We start from the raw sequence: 23,072 nt of genomic DNA, 5'->3' as shown, positions 1-23,072 counted from the left end.
ATTAATATATTAATATCAACCAATTAAATACTAATTTTATCTATTTGTTAAAGTTTACTAGAACAACTTTCCCTTTGGAAGTACTGCTAAAGTTAGATTGATATTAATCTAATTACTTGTGAGAAATCAACTACATTTATTTTTAAATACACTTAACCTTTTTTTTTAATAGATTTATTTATTTATTTACTTCACAGAGATCACAAGTAGGCAGAGAGGCAGGCAGAGAGCCCGATGTGGGGCTCGATCCCAGGACCTTGTGATCATGACCTGAGCCGAAGGCAGAGGCTTTAACCCACTGAGCCACCCAGGCACCCCAAAATACACTTAATCCTTTTATTATGTATTGTCACATTTGTCTCAGTGGACCTGAACTAATGTAGTTTTTCTGGAATTCTGAAGTATACCAACCCATAAATTCATGTGAGAAGGAGCTGTTGCCACCAAATTAGAAACAAATTAAATTAGACTAACCATTAAAAAAAAAAAAAAAAAAAAACACAACACTGTAAGCATAGCTCTGAGAAGTATTCAAAATTGTTCTCCACAATCTACCTTATTCATCATACTGCCAATCTGAAGATTGCAGCCTCAAGAGTTTTACCAGATTGGGTGACAGACCTTATGATTTTCCAAAGAAGCTGGAAATCCAAATCGGGTAGGAGGAGGTGCCAGAGAGAAAACTATCCTGATTTTTAAGTATTGGCATATAATCTTTAAAAATCCAAATAGTGTGGATTTCAAGGATACATTGCTGCCAGCCACAAATCTATAACCTCTGAGCTATAAGCATATAGGATGGGGAAACTAAAAGGTCATTAATTGAAATATTTTATATGAAAATTGTTCAGGGAATTTGGGTCTTCTTAACTTTGACTTTATATTTTAGAAAGCAATAGATGAGTCTCACATCTTCATTTTCTTGAGTTTTTATATTAACATTTGATCCTAAGATGTATAAGTCTGAGGAAAAAGTATGACCAACTACACATACTTGATTTCCCTGACCCATTAGGTCCCATTTGTTGAAATGTCTTAGAACTGACAATATTTTATTGGTCAAATCTCATCTTCAAGCTTCATATGAAGTGACATACAAACCTTGCATAGATAATGCAATCATAAGGCCTGGTCACTGTTACTGTTCTCTATATATGCTATAACTGGGCCTTCAGAAGTTGCCTTAAAAAAGGCTTTGGGCAAGTCATGATCATCCTCGTAACTACAAGTTATACCTGACTGTTCTTTCTCTGCCTTGTGGGGCTTAGCCTCTTAGAAGTCAAGGATCCTCTTGAGAAGGTGATAGATACTTCCTATGGAAAGATGAGTGTGTCCATGAATCACAGGACTTTCCATGTAGAGAATTCATGCCAACCCTGATTTTCTCAGATCCCCAGGTTAAGAACCTTAGCTCTGGAGTGCCTTTACTAATTAGGCTACATCTGCTCTCACAACCCAACCAGAAAAACCAGCAAGTCAACCTCTGCAGAGAAGATAGGGTAAGGGATTCACAAGTTGATTCACCAGGAGAAAAACACACTTAACTCAAAGCCATTCAGGTGACAAGCCCTACATGTGTTATTTATTTATTTATTTATTTGGAAAATTTATGTTAGAATTTTGCCTTCTGAAACTCTACAATGTAGTCATATTTCTTTAACTATAAAACTACTTTTAAATCCTCCATTTAAAACCTTGGGTAAAACTGAACTCAAAGTTAAAAGGTATTTTCTTTTCTGGTGGCTTTTCACACCCCAGCAACCCTCAGGATTTCCCAGGAAATCACGTAAGGAGGAATGGATAGCAGGAAGACCAATATTCAATACCACATAGAGCTGGTTTTTTGAGTCCCAGCTCTGTGCCTTACTTTGACATTCAGTCAGTCAGCATATTCATGATCCTACTTCCACAGTATATCCAGAATCTATTTCTCACCTTCACACAGCAGCCATCCCAGTCTCGGCCACCATTGCCTCTCACCTGGATTGTTACAGGAGGTTCACCTCTTCTCTCTGTTTCTAGGTACCTATTGCTGGCATAACCAACTATCCCAACACATAGTGGCATTAAAAAATAATCATTTTATTGTGCTCATAGATCCTGATGGTCAGGAATTCAGAAAAGACACATCAGGACAATTCCTGTTCTGTTCCATGATATCTGGGGCCTCAACTGGGATGACTCTGTTGGCTAGATCTGGAACAGCTAGGCCAGAAGGATCTGTCTCCAAAATGGCTTCCTTACTCCCATGTCTGGCAGCAAGGTTGGAATGGCTGAAAGAAAAGACAAGTAGGGGTTACCAATGTGGCCTCTCTAGCAGAAGGTCTTTAAGAGTGTTTTCTAGCAAATAGAGTAGAAATATCATGGACTTTTGTGACCTAGCCTCAGAGGTCAGCTTGACTTCTACCCTACTCTATAGCTTGAGATAGTGACAAGCGAGCCCACATGGTTCAAGGGGAAAGGGGCCTCCCCTAACCCCAATTTCCTAATGGGAAGAATATCAAAGAATTCATAGACAGATTTTAAAACCACCATATTCTGCTTTTACCTCTGCCTTCCCATCTACCATCACCAGAAAGACTGTTTTCTTTTTTTTTTTTTTAAAGATTTTATTTATTTATTTATTTTACAGAGAGAAATCACAAGTAGATGGAGAGGCAGGCAGAGAGAGAGAGAGAGAGAGAGAGAGAGGGAAGCAGGCTCCCTGCTGAGCAGAGAGCCCGATGCGGGGCTCGATCCCAGGACCCTGAGATCATGACCTGAGCTGAAGGCAGCGGCTTAACCCACTGAGCCACCCAGGCGCCCCAGAAAGACTGTTTTCAACAGAACAGCTAGAGGGATCTTGTTGAAATGGAATCCAGAGATGTCACTCTTCTGACCAAATCCTTCCATGGCTCCCATTTTACTCAAAAACAAAATCCTTACAATGATCTAATAAGGCCCCATGGATTTGTCCTCTTCGACCCATGTCCTGCTCTTTTTCCCAGTGCTTAATCTGTTTCAGCAACACTAGAGCAAGCAGGCGTTACACATCCTCTCCTTTAGGGACATTCACACTTCCTCGCCTGTATGTACTTCCTAGATGTCCTCATACCTGCACCCTTCCTGCTCTCAAGTTGTCACTCAAATGTTACTATCTCTGTGAGATGTAAGCTAACAACCCTATCAAAAATTGCAAACCTTCTCACCCCTTCCTTTCCCTTCCTGATTGTTTTCATTTGTCCTTAACACTATGTACACACACACACACACACACACACACACACACACAGATTTCCAATCTCTTGCCTGCTTCATCTTCTAGAATATAAGTACCATGTGGGCAGGGATTTCTGTCTTATTTACAACACTTAGACCGGAGCCTGTACATAGTAGGTGCTTGATAATATCTGTAGAAGTGTGAAGTGTACTGATTCTACAACCATCTATTTGTGTTAATCTGTTGTTTGTAAGAATTCCATTTCAGCTTATTTTGTTTGCTATTTAAATTGCCATTTGCTTTCCATATGCCTCGTTCTTTAAAATATGGGGAAAACCCCACTTAATATGATATACAGGTTTCTTTGTAAATTTCAAAGTGTAAAACCTCTTACTGATTAAATTATAGGGCTCCTAACCTTTGTTGGAGAACATGGCCACTCTTCACTGTCCTCTTTTTAAAAATGACCAAACCACTAGATTATTTTTTAAGACCAGGTAGCTATATGCTTTTATACTGCTATCCAGATATTATATATACTCTAGGTATGGGGTCAGGGAACATGCTTTAAGCAAGTGGAACTTTTTGAAGTAAATGAAAATAGAAATTAAATATCTCTTACCCATCCTGATGATTCTTGTTTCTTAGTAGGAGATGAAACGCACCTGGATTAGAGAGAAAATGACACATACCTCAGGGTATATAAGCCTGTCATCTGGTTTTAATAAAACTCTGCATTCTTAGGGTTGAATGTCCAAATAAAGTCAGTACAGTCTGTTCTCCCATGAATGTCCCTGTAAACAAAATGATTTTTAAAATATCATTTAACAAATGTTTATATCACACAACATGCTAAGAACCTTACAAATACTACTAACTCACTGTTCCTCATAACAACTATGTGAGTTTGATACTCTTACTCTATCCCATTTCTTAGATGAGTCAACTGAACATATAAAAATTAAGTAAATTTGCCTAAGAGTAAACTCTAGTTAGTAGTGCTGGGCTGGGCCCAAGTTCTATGTTTTTATCACTAGGAAGAAAAAAAATGCCTTTTTCTCAAATGTCTTATTGTGAATATTTGCAAAATCACATAAAAATTAAAGCAGTTCTATAATAAATATTCATATACCTACCACCTAGATTCTCCAATTAACATTTTACTATTTTTATTTTATTACATATCTATCCATCTATCCATTCTTTTATCCACTTATCAATCCTTCTGTTTTATGCATTCCAAAGAAATTTGTAGAATCAGTACACTTCACCCCAAATCTTTCTGCATGAATATCATGTGGTTTCAATAGTTGTCTACAGTTCTTTTCTTTCCCTTCTTTTGAGGTAAAATCTACATATAATAAAATGCACAAATCTGAATTCCACCACTCAGTAAATTTTGACCTATCAGGAAACCTTATCAGGAAAAGTTTCATAATATAGTTTTGACTCTGGAAAGATCTTATAAAGCTCTCCACTTAACATCGGAGAGTTCAATCTCTGGACACAATATAATAACCAAACCAAATGAGAGTTCATCCACCCAGTGTGCAGCAAGCCAAGAAAAACGGACAGAGCTTTGGCTGTGAAGGAAGATGGGCTATTTATTGGGTGATGTCACCCAGGAGAACAGGGAGCTAATGCTCAAAAATCCCAAACTCCCCAGTGGTGCACAAAGTCAGGGTTTTTAAGAACAAAATTGGAGGTGGGTGTCTTCTGAGAAGGTGGACACTGTTGATCCGAGGCCCATGAAGACATGTTAATAGATGTTACCTAGTTGCTTCTGGTGCCCCTCTGTCTGGTCCTATGGAGGTCTATTGCCTCTCAAAAGACTTGGAATCTGAAAAATACCTTTGTTCTTCATGTTAGATATTCTGTTAGGTGTATCTGGTTCTTTTTCGTTCTGGATAGTACTGCCTGCATGTATTCAAACTACTTGTACATGCATAAGCTAATGAATTTGCATTTCTGTATGTTTCTTTGAATTTCAAAGAAGCATTCGTATCTCTTGAGCTTGGATCTATACGTCCCCTGGCTAGTCCATTCATGCCTAGAAATGATATGACCCCTATGTTCATTCTTCCATTTGAACTAGCAAGATGGATGTGGGCTTCAAAAAGAAGAGAGTAATGTGTAAATTGGCATCTCCTGAGTTAAAAGAAGGCTCAACAGAAGGTTTGTCTAGAGAAACTTCCCTTTGCACACATAGAATTCCAAAGGGATTAAGGGCCATTTTCCTTTTTTGACCTTAGTATAATCCATCTGGAAGAAAGAGACTTCAGTTTAGAAATCCTTACAATTCCACTCCATCCTTTGTCTTCTTACAGATGGAGGAATGAAGGTCAACAAAGCTAACTGATTACCTCCAAGGTGACACCAGTGTGAAGACCCCCTCCCCAGCCACATAGGGTTAAAGCAAATAGCTAGGGACCACAATATCCAAAGACTCAAAATGGTATCTGTTCTTTCAAATTCATTAGCTTTCCCTTTTGAAATTAAAATCTCAAAATTGCATTTGTCTCATGTAAGAAGTAAAGCATCTCCTTTCCTACTTCCCAAAATAAAAACCGCATGTGGAAAGCTTTTTTTTTTTTTTTTTTGCATATCTGAGAACAGAATGTCAGAAAAATCAATATTAATTAGAGTGAATGATTGCAACGACATGATTTTAGGCTTTTTGAAATAATATTGTTTATCCTCACCATGGGTTTTCGAATTTCACACATAAGGATCCAAGGTTTGAAAAGGTCGGACAGTCACTCACATGGCTAGTAAGTAGTGGAACCATGATCATCTGACTCCTAATGTCATCATTGGCCCTGTGTAGACTTGAATTCCAGCTTCACATTGGTAGCTCTATGATCTTGAGCAAGTGGCATAATCCCTTTATGCCTCAGTTTCCCCATCTGGAAGGGAGGGTCAGTTGCCCACAGTAGTAAATGACTTGACAGCACACTCTTCCCTAGTTTCCTTCCCTTCCTTATCTCATTCTCCCTCTCTACCAGTGCTTCCTGGGGTCACTTTCTAGATAAGCAACTCGCATTTAAGTCTTTTCCTCAGGGTCTGCTTCTGGGGAACCCAAAATTAAGACAATGATTTCTTAAAAACTTAACAATTCTTTGCCCTTTCAACTCTCAGCATCAAGTACCCAGATCCTTATAGCTGTACCATCAGCCTATATCCAGGATCTTACTGGACTCATACAACAGATAGAATGACTGTTATTGGCCCATTTTATGGATGAAAAAGCCAGGGCTTAGAAAAATAATGAGGCCAATCAAAAGAAATGAAATCTTGCCATTTATGATGACGTGGATGGAGCTAGAGGGTATTATGCTTAGTGAAGTAAGATCATATCATATGATCATATGATCTCCCTGATATGAGGAAGTGGAGATGCAGTGTGGTGGGGTTGGGGGGCAGGAAAAGAATAAATGAAACAAGATGGGATTGTCAGGGAGACAAACCATAAGAGATGGCTTAATGTCACAAAACAAACAGGGTGGCTGAGGGGAGGGAGGTAGGGAAAGGATGGTGGGGTTATGGACATTGGGGAGGGTATGTGCTATGGTGAGTGCTGTGAAGTGTGTAAACCTGGTGATTCACAGACCTGTACCCCTGGGGCTAATAATACATTATATGTTTATAAAAAAATAAAAAGATTAAAAAAAAAAAGAAAAAGAAAAAGAATGAGGCCAAAGCCACATGGATGATGGGGACAGAGCGGAACAACAGTCTCAGACATTCTGACTCTAAAGTTCCAAGAGGTCTCAAAGGCCTGACTGCAGCACACATTAATCCAGCCCTTATTCAGCACATAACTCCATCAACTGCTCCTAGCAAGAACATGTGGGAAGTGAAAATAACCAAGGCATCTTTCCTTCAGTGGTATAATTCACGAGAAGAAGAGAGCTATTTTTGGTATTAAACTTACTCAGAAGAACAGCTTTGGGGGTCAGTCTTAGTAAATTAAAAAAACAAAAATCCATGCGATTCTAAAAGCCTTGAAAAATGTTAATTTCTACCCTACCTGTCCCTAGTCACACTGCAGCGCTAGCACAACTTTCTATAAATCTTTCTTTTAAAATCGTTTGCCTTTGTTTTCCCATTGTTATGTTATATAGCCTATGTAAAGTACCTTTTCTTGAGCCCTTTATCAACCTCAAGTTCATTTTCAAACACTTACTATCGTGAACACTTGCTTCTAATCAGTTCAGTTCTTGGTTCCTTTTCTGAGTTTGCCCAAGGCAATGACGTTGATGATGACATGGTAGGAGTTCCAGGGTTCTTGCTATATAGCATGTTTCTTAGTCGCCTACTTAACCATTATTCCTAAAGAAACTAGGCTCCAGATCATCTCAAACACTTGAACAATGATGGCAGAACTGATCTCAAATCTCAGAGAAGCACGTTATCTCATTTTCTAGATCTTATTGACACATTTCTCAATAGGCAACTGAGACTTGAATAGGTGTCATCGCTTGCCCAAGACCTCAAAATGGCCAATCCAGAGAAAGACACACCTATGTCCGCTGCCAGTTTCTAGCACCACTACATATCACTGTCTTTAACATCATAGAACCGAAACAAACCCCAGAGGAGCTTTTGGCACAAACACTTTTTGCCAACTCATGCAAATAATTTAGGATGCCGGGAACAGTCCTACAACTGATGTACCCCAGGATTTGGTTTGTCAGTTATGCAAAAGGGGGTGACATTTTCTTTAAAGGGCCATGCTTGCCACTTGGTCAATTCTTTTTATTTCTTTTTTTTCTTAATTAAATTCTATGCCCAAAGTTGGGTTTGAACTCCTGAACCCCGAGATTAATCACATGCTCTACTGACTGAGCCAACCAGGTGCCCTACCACTGATAATCTCTTAGCAAGACCACTGATTGAAGTGCCTACAGACTAAAAACAAAAGTACTCTGCATGGTGGCCTGAAAAAATGACAGAAAGCCTGAAAGAAATCAGGTCATGAACAGAGGAGTTTTTTGTTGTTGTTGTTAAGTGTAATTAATCTTTACACCAATCAGACAACTCAGACCCTGCACCCATTCATTACTTAGGGCTCAGAAACTGATGGCTAAAAATGCCTGAATCTACTTAGTTGGTTAATGTAGGAGTACAGATAAGAACTAGTCAAAATTAACCTTGCTCTTGGAGAAGTTACTTTTTTCTACAGTATATGTCACATGATAAGAAAAATTAACCTGATAATTATAGCTATGACCATGGAAATTATCGGATTTTTTGGAAGCAAAGAAATAATTTGTTACAGTATCACATTCTTGGTGAATGGGTTCTTTGGAGACTGTATACACATTTTTCCAAGGAAAAAAATGTTTTCATGGAACATAAAATAGTGCTCCCTTCCCCAGAAACAAAAAATTTCAGTGAGGAAATGCTAGCAATGTTCAACTAATCTCTTTAAGGACACATTCTGGGGGTGCCTGGGTGACTCAGTCGGTTAAGCCTCCGACTCTTGATTTTGACACAGATCATGATCACAGGGTCATGGGATCGGGCCCTGAGTTGGGCTCCGTGCTGGGCATGGATCCTGCTTACTATTCTCTCTTTCCTTCTCTGTCTGTCCCTGCCCATTTGCCCTCCCCCCATCTGTTGGGCATGCTCACTCTCTCTCTCACACACACACACACACACACACACACACACACACACACACTCTCTTACATTCTGTCTTTGAAGGCAAGCAAAACATGAACCAGGTTATAGGTTCCTATGCTGCTCTTGACATGCATGCAATGTGTGTGGTTTTATAGAGTGACAGTCAGAGAAAGGGAGGAGAAAAGCAAGGAGAATAGGTATGTACAACTATGGACCAAATACTAAGAAACACATAGAGAAGAAACAGCAACTAGATCCTTGGCAGTTTCTCTCTTTCTAGGTAGCAGGGCCTTCTGCTTCTTCATGTTGCTGAAAGTCAGGCACTGTTTGGCCTAGCTTCACAGAACAGGAAGTTTTGGGTGCGGCCCAAGTATGTAGTTCGGCATCACTGAGGTGCAAGAAAAAAATAGATTCAGTTTGATCCAAAGAGAAAAACCATTGTTTGTAATCCAAGTTCAGTCCACTGAGCTCAGCCAAATGACTCCCAGAACCACATTTTGTGCTCTTCCAAGAGCCCCACCCGTGTTGTAATTTACCTATGAGTCACTGGCTTCCTGGCGTGTTAAAGAAATGCCACAGTGCACACCTCACCTAGTGTCCAAGCACACCTCTGCTGTTGGCTCATTTCCATATAGTTACAGTTTAATCAAATCCTTTTGATTTGGGATTGTAAATTCAAAATTTCAGGATCACCAGAATAAGTTTGCTTCATTAGATCTTCTTCCAGGGTGGATATAGGAAAGACTTTGAAATTACCAAGCAGATGACCAGCCACAGATCACTGTGAATCATTGAATGTGGTTATTCCCAAAGATCTTTTCTTCACCCAGCTTCCAAGGGCCCTTTGAAAGCACATATCTGATCACATTCTTAAGCTACAGATTTTTCTCAAACTCATCAGTAGCTACCTTGTTAGGATCAAGGCTGAAATCCTAAACTTGGTTTATGAGCTCAGCATAACCTCCATGGACTATTCACTCAGTCATTCATTCATCAAATATTTATTGGATAGCTACTACGTATCAGACATCATTCTAGGCTGATATATACTATACTACTGATATAGTAGCAATAGACAGAGTGGATGGACTCCCTCCCCTCCTCCAGAAATGACCCTTGACCATGCCTGCCCTTTTACTGTCCATGCCTACCAAACACTGTGCCCTCTCTCTGCTTCCCATAGTTCTTCAGGCTCTTCCTTCTGCTGAAAACATTGTGCCTGGTAAACTCCTACTGATTATTCAGATCTCATTTTATACACTGTCTTTTTTAGGAAGGTCTTTCTCTTTTCCTAAACTAGATCAGATCCGAAATCTGTCCAAGCCAGGGGCTTTAACTCACTGAGCCACCCAGGCGCCCTGCATCCCATAACATTCTTATTTATACATCATTTCCCTTTTTGTAAGTATTTTTTATGAACCTGTATTTCCATCTAGACCAGAGGCTGGCAAATTTTTTCTCTAAAGGGCCAGATAATAATTTTTTTTCAGCTCTGTGGGCCATATAGCCTCTGTCACAACCATTCAGTTCTGCCATTATAGCTTAAAAGCAGTCAAAGACAATACATAAACAAATGTGTGTATCTGTAGTTCAATACAACCTTATTTATAAAAGCAAGTGGTGGGCCCTATCTGGTCTACAGGCTGCAATTGGCTGACCTCTGAACAACAGAATTTCCTGTGGTAATGGAAATGTTGTAGATCTGTTTCCTTTCATAAGGTAGTCACCAGCCACATGTGGTTATCAAGCACTTGTAATGTGGTTAGTGGAACTGAGAATCTAAGTCTCTTAGTTTATTTAATTGTAACTCTTTAACTTTAAATGTAAATAGCCACATGTGGCTGGTGATTATTTTATTGGAGAGCACACACACAGACCATGAGGTCAGAGGCTGGAACCCCCTTGGTCACCACCATGTCACTTGAACCTAGCACAGCAGTGGCACAGGGTCGGTACTCAATATTTACTTGCTGAATGAATGAATGAATGAATGAACAAATGTATAAGGATGGGATGACTTAGCAAACTTCCTGTTTGCTTTTTACCACTGCTATATACTTGATGAGATGTTGCCACTGAATGCTTCTTATTCTCTGTTCCTGAAATACTATATTTTTGTATGCATATTTTATCTCCCCATGAGCCCATGAGCTCTATAAAGATGGGGCTATAAGAGAGACTCCCTGGATGATTCCCCCAGTGCCCAGTACAGGAATATCCCCTTGGTAGCCAGCCTTCCCACAAAGTGTTTGCAGTTACCCGTACTTACCTGGAAAGGGAAAAGATTCAACCCTATAGCTATTTTATTTCTAAAATATGTTTCAGTCCATCCCAAAAGTCTAAATTCAAGCTTTTCTGCTTCAATATTGCTGTTGTAAAATTGAGAAATTCAACTTTTCCCTGACCTATTCTGCCTTCCCCAAGCAACCTTAGGGAAGTTGCTTAATGCCCTATGTCTCTCTTATTAAGCAAAGATAATTCTAATATCATTAGATAATATCTATTAATAGATAATATCTATTATCTAATATTATTATTTTTCCACTGCCTACTTCTTAGGAATGTCCTGTAAATAAATAAGAACATGGTCATATGCCTTCAAACACCTCAGAGAGAGGTACTCTTCTTGCATGGCACATTATAGCTGATCAAAAAGATAATAGATGGTAGTGCTTCTCAGTGATATTTAATTATTGGTACATTGTTTTCTTTGATTTATCAGGATAACTCAGTAAAAGCTCTGTGTTCCTCAAGTAAGCTAGCTGGTTGTAAATAATATCAGAAGAATACAATCATTGGAGGGTGGTGAAGGACAGCCATTTTGTTTGAATTATGTCAAATTGACTTTAGAGCCTACCCTCCAGCTGTCATCCCAGGTAAGATCTAAGGATCCTTCAAATCTTCCTGCCCTATACCCATCCTCCTGCAGTTCTGATAAACAGGCATCCCAATTGAAGGCATACCTTTCCTTCACTACTATCTGAAACAGAAGGTCTAGCTTACCTTGCCACAGAAGGCTCATTCAGTACCTGTGCACTCCATATATCTCATCTCCAAGCAGGTAATTAAGGTCCAGCCAGAGGCCCAAGCAAAGTTCTGTTTCCACCCAGCAACAAGTGCCCATGCTGGTCTTCCTGTCCTAGAAGGCCCTGCTCACCTCTCCCAGCCTTTCCCAAGTGTGGCTCTCTCCCTCTCATTTGCTCATTCCTACAACAGATATTCATGGGGCATTCTGCTAGGGACTCTTTTCATCTCTCCGAGCATTCCTGCCCTTTATTTTGAATCCTTCATTTCCCAATCTGGGTGTGTCCTGTGGAAACCTATGGCTTTCTTCATGGCCTGCCCTGACCTATTGACTACTTTTTCACATGGTGAAGAGGAAAGCCAAGATAATGGGAAACAAACTTAATCTCAGAAGAACTAAACTTGTTCATCAATAAGAAAAGAAAAGAAAAAAAAAGGACTGAAGTAGCTAATATATAAAGACCTTATCCCCTGAAAAATTCTATGTTATAATCTTGTCTCTCTCTCTGATGTCTCTGGTCACTGAAGCCTAAATTGTGGGATATCCTTTTATCTACTATGCACTGCTCAACATACAGAGATGCTCAATGAATCAAGAATTGAATCTTTGTCTCAGTTAACTTTCTGGCATAAAATTCCCAGATTTATATTTGAATTTTGGTCAGCCCAGAAGGGGCCTGATACACATGTTGCCTTGGGGACATGACTCAGTTCTTAGACTTCTCCCAAACACATCTAAGCAAGGGTTAAAAACAAAAACATTTTAACAGAATCCCTATAGAATGTATTCATTTACATAATAATAGGTGTCATAGTAAGTGAGCCACCAAATCTCAATGGCATAACCCAACAGAAGTTTATTTCTCACCCATAGTAAGTCTAATTGACAGTGATAGGAAGCTGGAGGATAAAGTGGTGAGGACTTTGCTCACACAGTTATTCAGAGAATCAGGCTCACAAGAGTTCTGCCATCTTTAATGTGTGGCTTCCAAGGTCACCTTGGCTATCAGCATTTAGAGGGCAACAGGGGAAAGAGAGAAAGAAGTGGATCACAAGAGAGGCTTTTTTTATGGGCCAGGCATGAAAGCAGCACATTTCCCTTCTACCCATTTCATGTTGGTCCACAGGCGGTCACGTGGCCACATCTGCCTGCAAGGGAGGAGGGAAATGTAGCCCAGCTGGGAGGAAGAGGAAAGAGAACTGGGTTTGGTGATTAGCCAGTCTTCACCACACTGGACAAACAACCGGGTTAAAATATTTGAAATACTTGAAAGGCCTGAATGCAAGATAATGAAAGCTATTATTTTGCAAGTAATCCTTTATTTTCTGTCCTTTTATTAAATGCCTTGTCTTCTAAAAATATTATTGTAACACATTGTGGTGAGTATAATGATGGTGTTACGCCATGAGACCATCAAGCCTGGATCTTCTTATGAAGTGAAGCAGCCAGAGCTGGTCTTAAACAGGGGCTATTAGGCAGGCAAAGGGTGTGTGTGTGTGTTGTACGGAAAAGAGGGTGGGGTAGCAGCAGAAGACAGTTTGGGAAAGGAGTAGAAACTGAAGAAATTACAGGAGAGTGGCAGCCAGAGAAAAGTTGTGAAGGAGATAAATCAAGGTGTGAAAAGAAAATTTAATGTTACTTAAGCAACAAACATAAGGCAGGAAATGGGAGATCTTGAGGCAAGTCAGGTCTATGCTAAGAAACTTAGCTTTATGTTGAAAACTAGCACTTCCCCCAAGAAAGTCTTTTGTCATGGTCTAGGTGGATATATATGAAAGGTGAAAAATACATTTGATACATGTGCTGGATTTCCCAAAGTTAAAAGGCGAAAGATTTATGCGATCTGAAGAGAAACCAGAGTATTGGATTTCCCAAAGTTAAATGGTGTTTCATTCTTATTATTTTAATAGCATTCAATAAGCTGATTCATTGAGCAAGTATTTATTCAACACCTACCTATGGGAAGCTGTGTGCTAGCAATAGGGAGTAACAGTGAAGAACAAGAAAGATGGCTCATATATTCTACCTTCTGTACACTGCAAATACCCAAGAGACACAGAAGTATATAGCCTTTCCAAAAATGCTTTCTGTTAGTGGCCTTCTCTAGGGAGAGTTTTGGAAATGCTGTGATAAATGGATTTTACAGCTAAAGTTACTTAAGCAGCTGCAGATCTGAAGAGTCAGGATGGAATAAGGAGAGTATCCAGGAGGCGAGAGGGTGATTGCATTGGCCCTGGAGATGGGTTGATGGGCATCTCCTCTGATGCTTTCAGTTCTAAGTTGGGGATCTTTCTCTCCATCCATTCCTATTGCCCTTATCCTTCCTGCCTGCATCTTCCAAGTCCTTAGTCAACGGTATTCTCATTCATGAAGCCTCCCCTACCTTTTCCAGCCAGGGTTAGATAAAACCTTCTCCCAGTTCCCATGGAACCCTGATCATCTCTCTCTGGTCATAGCTGTCAGCCTGTAGTCTGTGGGCACATCCTGACAGATGCTTCTGCAGAGCATTTGGTAACATGGGCACAGTAAGGCTTGGTTTAGTGTTGAAATAGAAAAAAAAAAAAAAAAACAATAATAATGAAATCTTTCAGGCACATTTGAGGCTGGGGGAAAAAAAAAAGTTTTAACCTAAGTTGTCATATGTTCATGTATCTCCATGGCCTGAACAATTTGAGTTGGCTGAGCAAATGTTTCTTTTACTATCCTCCTGGAATACCCTAGAGAAGAGGTTTCCACTTGGCTTTTATCATGGAGAACATTTCGTGCTAGGGTTTGCCAGTAGTCAATGATTAGTTATACCAGGTGACTGTAGAAGTCCAGAATAAAATTTGTAAGGTGCTTATGTCCAAATTAAACATGACTATAAACATATAGAATTAAATGATCCACTCTGAGCCCAAGTGTCTCACCTATTTGTGACAGGATGATAGGACTTAGACTAAACTGAGACATAAGAGTTTTATAAAGCATCTCTAAACATTTATATCTACCAAACACATGAGATAAGGCTGTGGTTAAAGTATGCATTTATTAATAACCCCAGACAACTTGCAGGTTGTCAACTGAAGTCCTTCCAAATAAAGTAGAATTGTGTATTCTCATCATTCTTTTTTTTTTTTTAAGATTTTATTTGTTTATTTGACAGAGAGAGACCACAAGTAGGCAGAGAGGCAGGCAGAGAGAGAGAGAGAGAGAGGAGGAAGCAGGCTCCCTGCTGAGCAGAGAGCCCGATGTGGGACTCGATCCCAGGACCCTGAGATCATGACCTGAGCCGAAGGCAGCAGCTTAACCCACTGAGCCACCCAGGCGCCCTATTCTCATATTCTTGTATCATTCCACTTTTATGAGTTTTCAGGCTGTATCATTTGTATATAATTGACATTTCAAAGTATTTTGGAAGAGAAATAAATGGTAATGTGGGAATCAATAAGACAAATATGTTAGAGTAAAAGTAAGAATTCTACTGAAGAAAGAGCTGCTTTGAATTTTACTACCTTAGGGATGATAATTTTTTTTTAAAAAAAGAAAAAATATATATAAATACTAGCCATACACACACATACACACACACAAGCAATAAATAAATGTTTCCTCGTTTGCTGTATGTCCTTAAGACAATTTCTAGCTACATGGCTGTATTTTTATAGTTTTTACCAGTTATGCTTGTTTTACTGCTAAGACGGTCCATGGAGGGTCTTCATGGCACCATGGTGGAAACAGTCTCCCCTCCTGTGGATTTTTAATCAACTCCCACATTTGAGTGCAGCTTAATCACTGGAAGAAGTCTCTTATTCGATATCATTCAGAGAGGTTCTGTTTCTCTGCTCAAAACCTAGCAACTACAATGTAGGTAGACAGTCATTCTCAAAATGCCAGTATTCTCAGAAGTTTCTGTTCTACCCAGAAGACCTCAGAGGAGGTTTACCCCATTCTCATAATGTGGAAAATTCTGCATTATTCCACTTCAGAAAGGAAGATGGCCCTCTCCTTATCCCCAGTGCTCTAACTTCCCTTCAGCATTTTTGTCATCCTGGAGACAATCTTATTCTTAGACTTCCTACCCTCATAGTGACCCAAACCTGACAGTTTCTTCATTCTCATCCTGTTTCTTCTTTCCATGGACCAACCCAGCGGTGCAATGAAATGTGCCATGTTCCAAGAGCTGCCTCAGTCTGAAAACAAAACCTTCCTTGTGAGTGAGTGGTTAATCTACAGAATTAACTTGATTCCAGATTTGCTCATCCCTTTTTATCCCACTCTAAGGACTACAGCAGAGCAAAGGCCAGCAGCCTGTTTGGGATTTGTTTGTTTTTCAAAATTCTGAGAGGAAAAATTCTACTGAAACTGTTCATGTCCTTTTGGTCAAGATAGTCACTTGTGCTCTCCCTCCCACCCCCTCAGGAACACTGTTCTGGGAATTATACCATCTCTTCCTTTTATCTCCAGTTTGTCCTTAATCTATTGGGTACTTTCCTTAATTCCTCAATATGATATTTCTTTATTCACAAAGAAGCAGCTCCTTTCACTATTAGTACCTAAAGCCACCACCTCCTGCCTGTCCCATCCTTCGCCAGCACACTTCTTCAGTGAGTAGTCACCATTCCAAGGTCTGTTGCCTCTACATCCCCTTTCTCCTTAAATCCTGCTGTCCATAAAACCACTCAGGAAACCAGCAGATAAAATCACTTGCTGAAGTTGCCTTGTGAGCGTCCCATATGCAATGTTCTTCCTCAGCTCCAGTGTCCCAACCCTCTGACTTTCTCTCCCTTAAACCTCCCACTACTTCTTCCCTCACATTTGCTGCCTCCCAATGGATTCTCTTTCTGCTTCTCCCTGTGTCTAGGTACCCACCAGGGCTCCACACATATTCTTTCCCTTTCTTCCCAAATATTTTAGTGTAACTCTTTAATCTGTCTTCTCTATTCAGAATATTTCATGAAAATCATAACATTTCATGAGTACTTACTCTGGCTGGTACTTTGCATATATTATCTTGTTTAATTTTCAAATAAACCTTCAGAGCGCCTGGGTGGCTAAGTTCGTTGGCCATCCGATTCTTGGTTTTGGCACAGATCATGATCTCAGGGTCCAGAAATGGAGCCCTGTGACCTGTGCTGGTCATTGGAAGTCTGCTGGATATTCTCTCCCTCTGCTTCTACCCCCCTCATGCTCACTCTCACACTCTCTCTTTAAGAAATAAATCTTGGGTGGCAGGAGACAACTCTTATTAGCTCCATTGTATACTTGTGGCATTTGAGGGCAAGAAAAATTAAGGATCTTGCCAAGGGCATCCAGTCAGCAAATGAAAGTGCCAGGATTTGAACCCAGATAGTCTCATGGCTGCCAAAGAGCTCTCCACCATTTAGCTCTTTAGGACTGGGCTCAAATTCTACCTCCTTCAGGAAGCCTCTCCTGACCCCCTAGTGTGATATGGTCCCTCCATTCGTGGCACCTTATGAAATTTATTTTTTACTCAATGTTATGGTCATTTTCACTCCCTTCCCTCCCCCCCCCCCCCCCCCCCCCCCCCACCTCCCACATACACCGTAACATTATCAATCCTGGGAGAAAGGGACTGTATTTATTGATTTCATATCCCTTCAAATGTTAGCATAGGACTGTCTTCAGCCAGCAGAAGACCTACTAATTTGAATGGAAGACTCATCCCCTATAAAAGTGGGTCCTCCCAGCATGCCCAACACCCTGATAATTTCCAGATGTGACAGGAATCCAGGAAGTGAACAAACCTCAGGGTGTCTCAGTGCTGCAAATGAGCAGGCACTCTAGGCCAGGTGGCTCAGGGTCTGTTTATTTTCAAGGCTGTGAAAGAAAAGGTAGAGCAGAAAAAGAAAGCACATTATGGACTCCCATGCTTTGTCTGTCAGCCTTTGACCAGCAAACTTATTAAGTAAGATTTTAATGCTTCACTCATTTTGGAGAGACAAATCTCATATTTAAGAATAACTATCCAACCCCAGATTGAGAAACCTTTCCCAAGAGGTTATGATGGACTTCAATTTTAAAGAAAGGGATGTAGGGGTGCCTGGGTGGCTCAGTGGGTTAAACCTCTGCCTTAGGCTCAGGTCATGATCTCAGGGTCCTGCAATTGAGCCCTGCACCCCACCCCCGCCTGCCTCTCTGCTTACTTGTGATCTCTGTCTGTCAAATAAATAAATAAAATCTTTAGAAATATATAATAAATAAATAAATAAAGGGATGTTGTTAATGAGTCACTTTCCATCTGTTAAGAAAGACCTATATATTTCCCAATAACTTTGTTCTCCATCAAGATATCTCATTTTCTCTCAGCCAAATAAAATTACATTAAATTAAATTAAAATAAACAAATGAAGTTTTATGAGAGAAAGTAGATTTGGTCTGAACTGACGGACCTTGTTGATAATTTCTTCTTTATGTTATAACTTTCTTCCAGCACAAGCCAAAGGGGCAAAAAAAAAAAAAAAGCCACCGTAGTCTAGGCTGTGCACCCCACTGACAGTATTACTTGCATCTAGGTATCTGTTCTGTGCAGTACAGGTTTGCTGCAAAGCCATTTCAAGCAGGAAGTTCCCATGGATTTCAGGGAAATGTGGTGCTTGATTGGGCCACATACAGAGCTCAGAAATGGATACAAGCCAGAAAGGGGAAAAAAGGGAAAATCTTCAGCTGATTGTCATAGGATGGCCTGGAAGTGTATCTCGTTACATGTGGCTTCATAACTTAGCCATCTTCTTGGTCATCTAAAGCAGTTAATTTGTGTGTGACGTCACCTGTATTGAGCCCCTTTCACTCACTCCTCCTCCTCTATGATGCCCTTAAAATCAGTGGGTTCCCCAATTCTATCTCAAACCCACTGTTCTTCTCTCTTTATAATTTGTCCTTTATCACATTCACCTTTAACTGTGGCTTAGACTGTGCCTTGTAGCAGTTGACTCCATTTCAGCCAGGGGCTCTCACTTCCTGCATCTCTCGCTGCCTGACAAATGGTCCCACTTCTGTGAGCCGTAACCACCTCCAATTCAGTCTTCCCCCCCATAAGCAGCCCCCTTTCTAATTCCCTGTCTTCTTATCAACAATAACAAAATTCTCCTTGCAGATACTTTCCATTTCCCTCTTCCTTGCTCTTGTACGTTAGGTACAAGTTAGGTACTGGTTAGCAGTCACAAAAGTTCATCCACTCCTCCTTCATGAAGCTCTCAAAGTCCCTTCCTGGAATCTGACAAATTGAGGAAAGAAGGACACTAATGATGTGTCCCCATGATGTGAAAGGATCCAGGAGATGGTTCCTAACTGGGTTAGGAGGTCACTTGGAAGTCATCCAAAGGTTAAGCACAGGACAGAGCTAAGGATCAGAGCTGGCATCAGAATACTGAGATCAGCTCTCCATCAGACCTACAGGATAGGTGGGAGGACATAGTGAGAAGGAGGTCAAGAAGACAGGAACCAGGGACCCGGTCTGTTTTGTTCATCGTCGAATCTCCAGAACCTTGCCCATAGCTCACAGAAGGCACACATTGCATTCCCTATAATCCCAAATACAAAGCAATGGCTATAACCTCTCATTCAAGACCTCATATTAAGCAATGCGCTCTCACTGTCATTACTTGAGACACCAGGTAATGTTTGGGGAAGTCATATGAGACAAGAGCAACCTCCATCCATCCATGTTAGTTTGGAGAATCTAGAGAAGTAACTTGACAGAATGCATAAATAAGAAGGCAAGGAATTTTAATAAGATTTAGTGGCATCTCATGAGGGTTTTGACTTCACAACTCAAGTGTTCAATGTCATCATAAAAGGGCTTTTTAAAAAATGACTTCAAAACAAGTGATGTAGAAATAAAAAAATACTCATCTACAGACAGATTTTTTTGATTGTCATATATTTTGGGGCTTGGGATAAAACTTGCAGTGACTAGGTCACATAGAGATTTCTAAAATATTGCCACTTAAACAACATAGGAAATGAAAGTGACATATTTTGAAAAGCTGTGATGATAGAATCAAACAGTGTTTGTTGTGGCAACAAAGATTATGACAGTAGCAAAAACAATGCTTCTATTTAATAAGACTTTATATAATTCATCATTCTAAATATATATGTGTAAATTAAATTAATGCATTAAATACGAGTAGACATTTGACAATTTCCTGTAAGTCACTAAAAGTTATATATTCCACGTGGTCCATATACTTGCTCATTGAGAAAAGCAGAATCTGGGCATTGCATTACATTTGTTGAGTGAAATAATAAATGAATGTATGAATACTTATTAAAGACTAAAACTTAATTAAATCTTAGCCTTAGGAATAATTTATTCATTAATCCTCTAAGCCAATATTGATTGTGTTGTAACATGCAATTCAGTTAAACAGGAATCAGAATGGCTCGGTACTAAAAGTTACTTCCACTGGAATTTTGACACCTAATATGAAGAAATACTTCCTCTAACTTTCTGTTATAAAAAATTTCAAACACACTCAAAAGTGGAAAAATAATTTAACCAACATTCACATGACCTCCACCTAGACCCAACAGTAACTTTTTTTAAAGAGAGCAATAGAAAGATTTGGGGTTGGGGGAGCCAGCAGGAAAGAAACCTAAGCAGGCTCCACACTCAGCACAGAGATTGACATGGGCTCAGTCTCACAATCCTGACACCATGACCTGAGCCAAAATTGAGAATTGGATGCTTAACCGACTTGAGCCACCCAGGCACCCAATAGACTCAACAGTTATTAACATTTTCCCAAAATTGTACCATATATATGTTCAATTTTTGATGGACCATTTAAAAAAATTATAGGTGTCATAACATTTAATTCCCCTAATACTTCAGCATGCCCTGAAGTATTTCCTCACATAACTGTAATAATACTACCACTCCTAACAAAATTAACAATTCCTTAATAAGATTTGGAATAATATAGGTCCTATAATAACCTAAGTCCACATTTGGACCTATGCAATTGTTCAAAATACGGATTTTTTTAACCAGGTTTTTACAACAACAAAACAGTATCCAATGAAGAAAAACACACTGCATTGGGTTGTGTCTTTTAATTTTCTTCCGCCACCCCTCTTTTTTGCTTCTGCTGTCCAGTTTTATTGAGGTATAATTAAGAAATAAAAATGTTTATATTCAAGGTGTACAATATATGTAAACATTGTGAAATTATTACCACATCCAAGATAATTAATACATCCATCATGTCACCTCATTACCTTTTTTTTGTGTGTGTGGTGAGAACACTTTAGATATATTGTCTTATCAAATTTCAAGTACACTATACAATGTTATTAACCGTAGTAACTATGCTGTACATTAGATCCCAGAACTTATTCATCTTATAACTGAAGACTTACATACTTTGGCCAATATCTCCTTATTTCCCCTATTTCCTGCCCCTGGTCACCACCATTCTACTTTCTGCTTCTGTGAGGTCAGATTTCTTAGATTCTACATATAAATAAGTTCATGCAGTATCCGTCTTTCTGTGCCTGGCTTATTTCATTTAGCATAATGTAGCCCAGATTTATTTATATTGTTGGAAATGGCATGATTTCCCTCTTTTTTGTGGCTAAATAATATTCTACAGTATTTTATATTCTTTATCCATTCATCCATCTACAGATACTTAGATTATTTCTGTATCTTGCTTATCATAAATAATGATGCAATGAACTTGGAGGTACAGCTCTCTTCAAGACACTGATTTCACTTCCTATAGATCTATACCCAGACCTGGGATGACTGAATCATGTGGTAGTTCTGTTTTTTAAATTTTTTGAGAAACCTCATATGGGTTGTACATTTTCATAATGGTTGTATGAACTTGTATTTCTACCAGTAGTGTACAAGGATTGCCTTTTCTCCACATCCTCACCCACACTTGTTATCATTTACCTTTTCGATAATACCCATACCCTAATAGGTGTTAGATGGTATCTCATTGTGGTTTTCATTTGCATTTCCCTGAAGATTAATGATGTTGAGTACTTTTTCATATACTTATTGGCCATTTGTAGGTCTTCTTTGGGAAAATATTTAGGACTTTGCTCATTTTAAAATCAGGTTACATGAGGGGTTTTTAGTTGTATGAGTTCTTCATTTGAGATTTGGTTTGCAAATATTTCTGCCCATTCCATCTGTTGCCTTTTCATTTTGTTGATAATTTCCTTTGCTGTGCACATTGTGGGTTATCTGATTGTTTCCTGATGAAGTCCTTTGTCACCTCCCCTTCTTTTGATGTTTCTGGTGAAGTGGAAGTTGGATATGAAAACTTGACTAAATTCAGGCTAAATGCATCATTAGTGTATTGAATCTTACACTCTGATAAGAGCACAAGTGATCTTATTCCAACATTGGGGATGGAATTTGATCACCCGGTCAAGGTAGTGACCTCAGATTTGTGATTAGGGAGTAACTGATGGGAGTGATAACTTTGACATCTTACAAAAACTGTGTTCCTCATTAACCTTTCACTTGATGGATTTAGCGCCTGTTGAGAATTTTTGCCTGAATCCAGTATTTTATTAGGGGGTTGTAAAATAAAATGCACCTTTCTGATTGCCCTCATTCATGACCAACTTCCATTTTTCTCTGAGCACCTTTTATGATCTTAGTGTTCTTTGAAAGTTAAAAGCTTCAAAGTCCAAAAATTTTTAAATATATGTTTTATTGTCATGGAAGAGAACTAACCTTCTGTTTCCTTTTGTGTTTTCAGCAAAATGGGTGGCCACATGTTTACGATAAGCCACTTGTTGAATCCTTTGAGGAAGCACCTCTTCACGTGATGGTTTTCACTTACTTGGGATATGGACTTGGAACCCTATTTGGCTATCTCAGAGACTTTTTGAGGAGCTGTGGAATAGAAAAATGTAACGCAGCCATAGAGCGAGAAGAACAAAAAGTATGTATGTGTACCTCCTTGGATCTTTGTCAATGCATATTCTTCTCTTAAGTGTTCTCAGAAGTTGTGATGCATGTACAGGTCCTATAAAAGAGTGAGACACGCAGAAACCACTCAGGGTAAATTCTATTCATCTCTGCCCCATAAATCCCATCTTCCACGTGTCGGACTTGTTTTTGTTTTGTTTTGTTTTGTTTTGTTTTTAACAAATATTTTATTAAGAAACTACTGTTCTCTAGACACTGAACTAAGGGTTTTCTCATACATCATCATATTTAATTTTTATAACAATACCATGTGACAGGTA

General features: G+C 39.4%; 1 protein-coding gene across 1 annotated transcript in view; it reads left to right on the top strand.

Annotated features, from left to right (window-relative positions):
• SPTLC3 (serine palmitoyltransferase long chain base subunit 3) overlaps nucleotides 1-23,072 on the top strand; it is a 136,822-nt gene that overhangs the window by 10,287 nt on the left and 103,463 nt on the right. The window contains exon 2 of the mRNA XM_059406529.1: nucleotides 22,580-22,765. Coding sequence (XP_059262512.1) covers nucleotides 22,580-22,765 — 186 coding nt within the window. The remainder of the gene's footprint in view (nucleotides 1-22,579; nucleotides 22,766-23,072) is intronic.

This window comes from Mustela nigripes, chromosome 7 (genome assembly GCF_022355385.1).
Source record: "Mustela nigripes isolate SB6536 chromosome 7, MUSNIG.SB6536, whole genome shotgun sequence".
Lineage (NCBI taxonomy): Eukaryota > Metazoa > Chordata > Mammalia > Carnivora > Mustelidae > Mustela > Mustela nigripes.
Note: the sequence above shows the minus strand (reverse complement) of the source record. Positions and strands in the feature narration are given on the sequence as shown.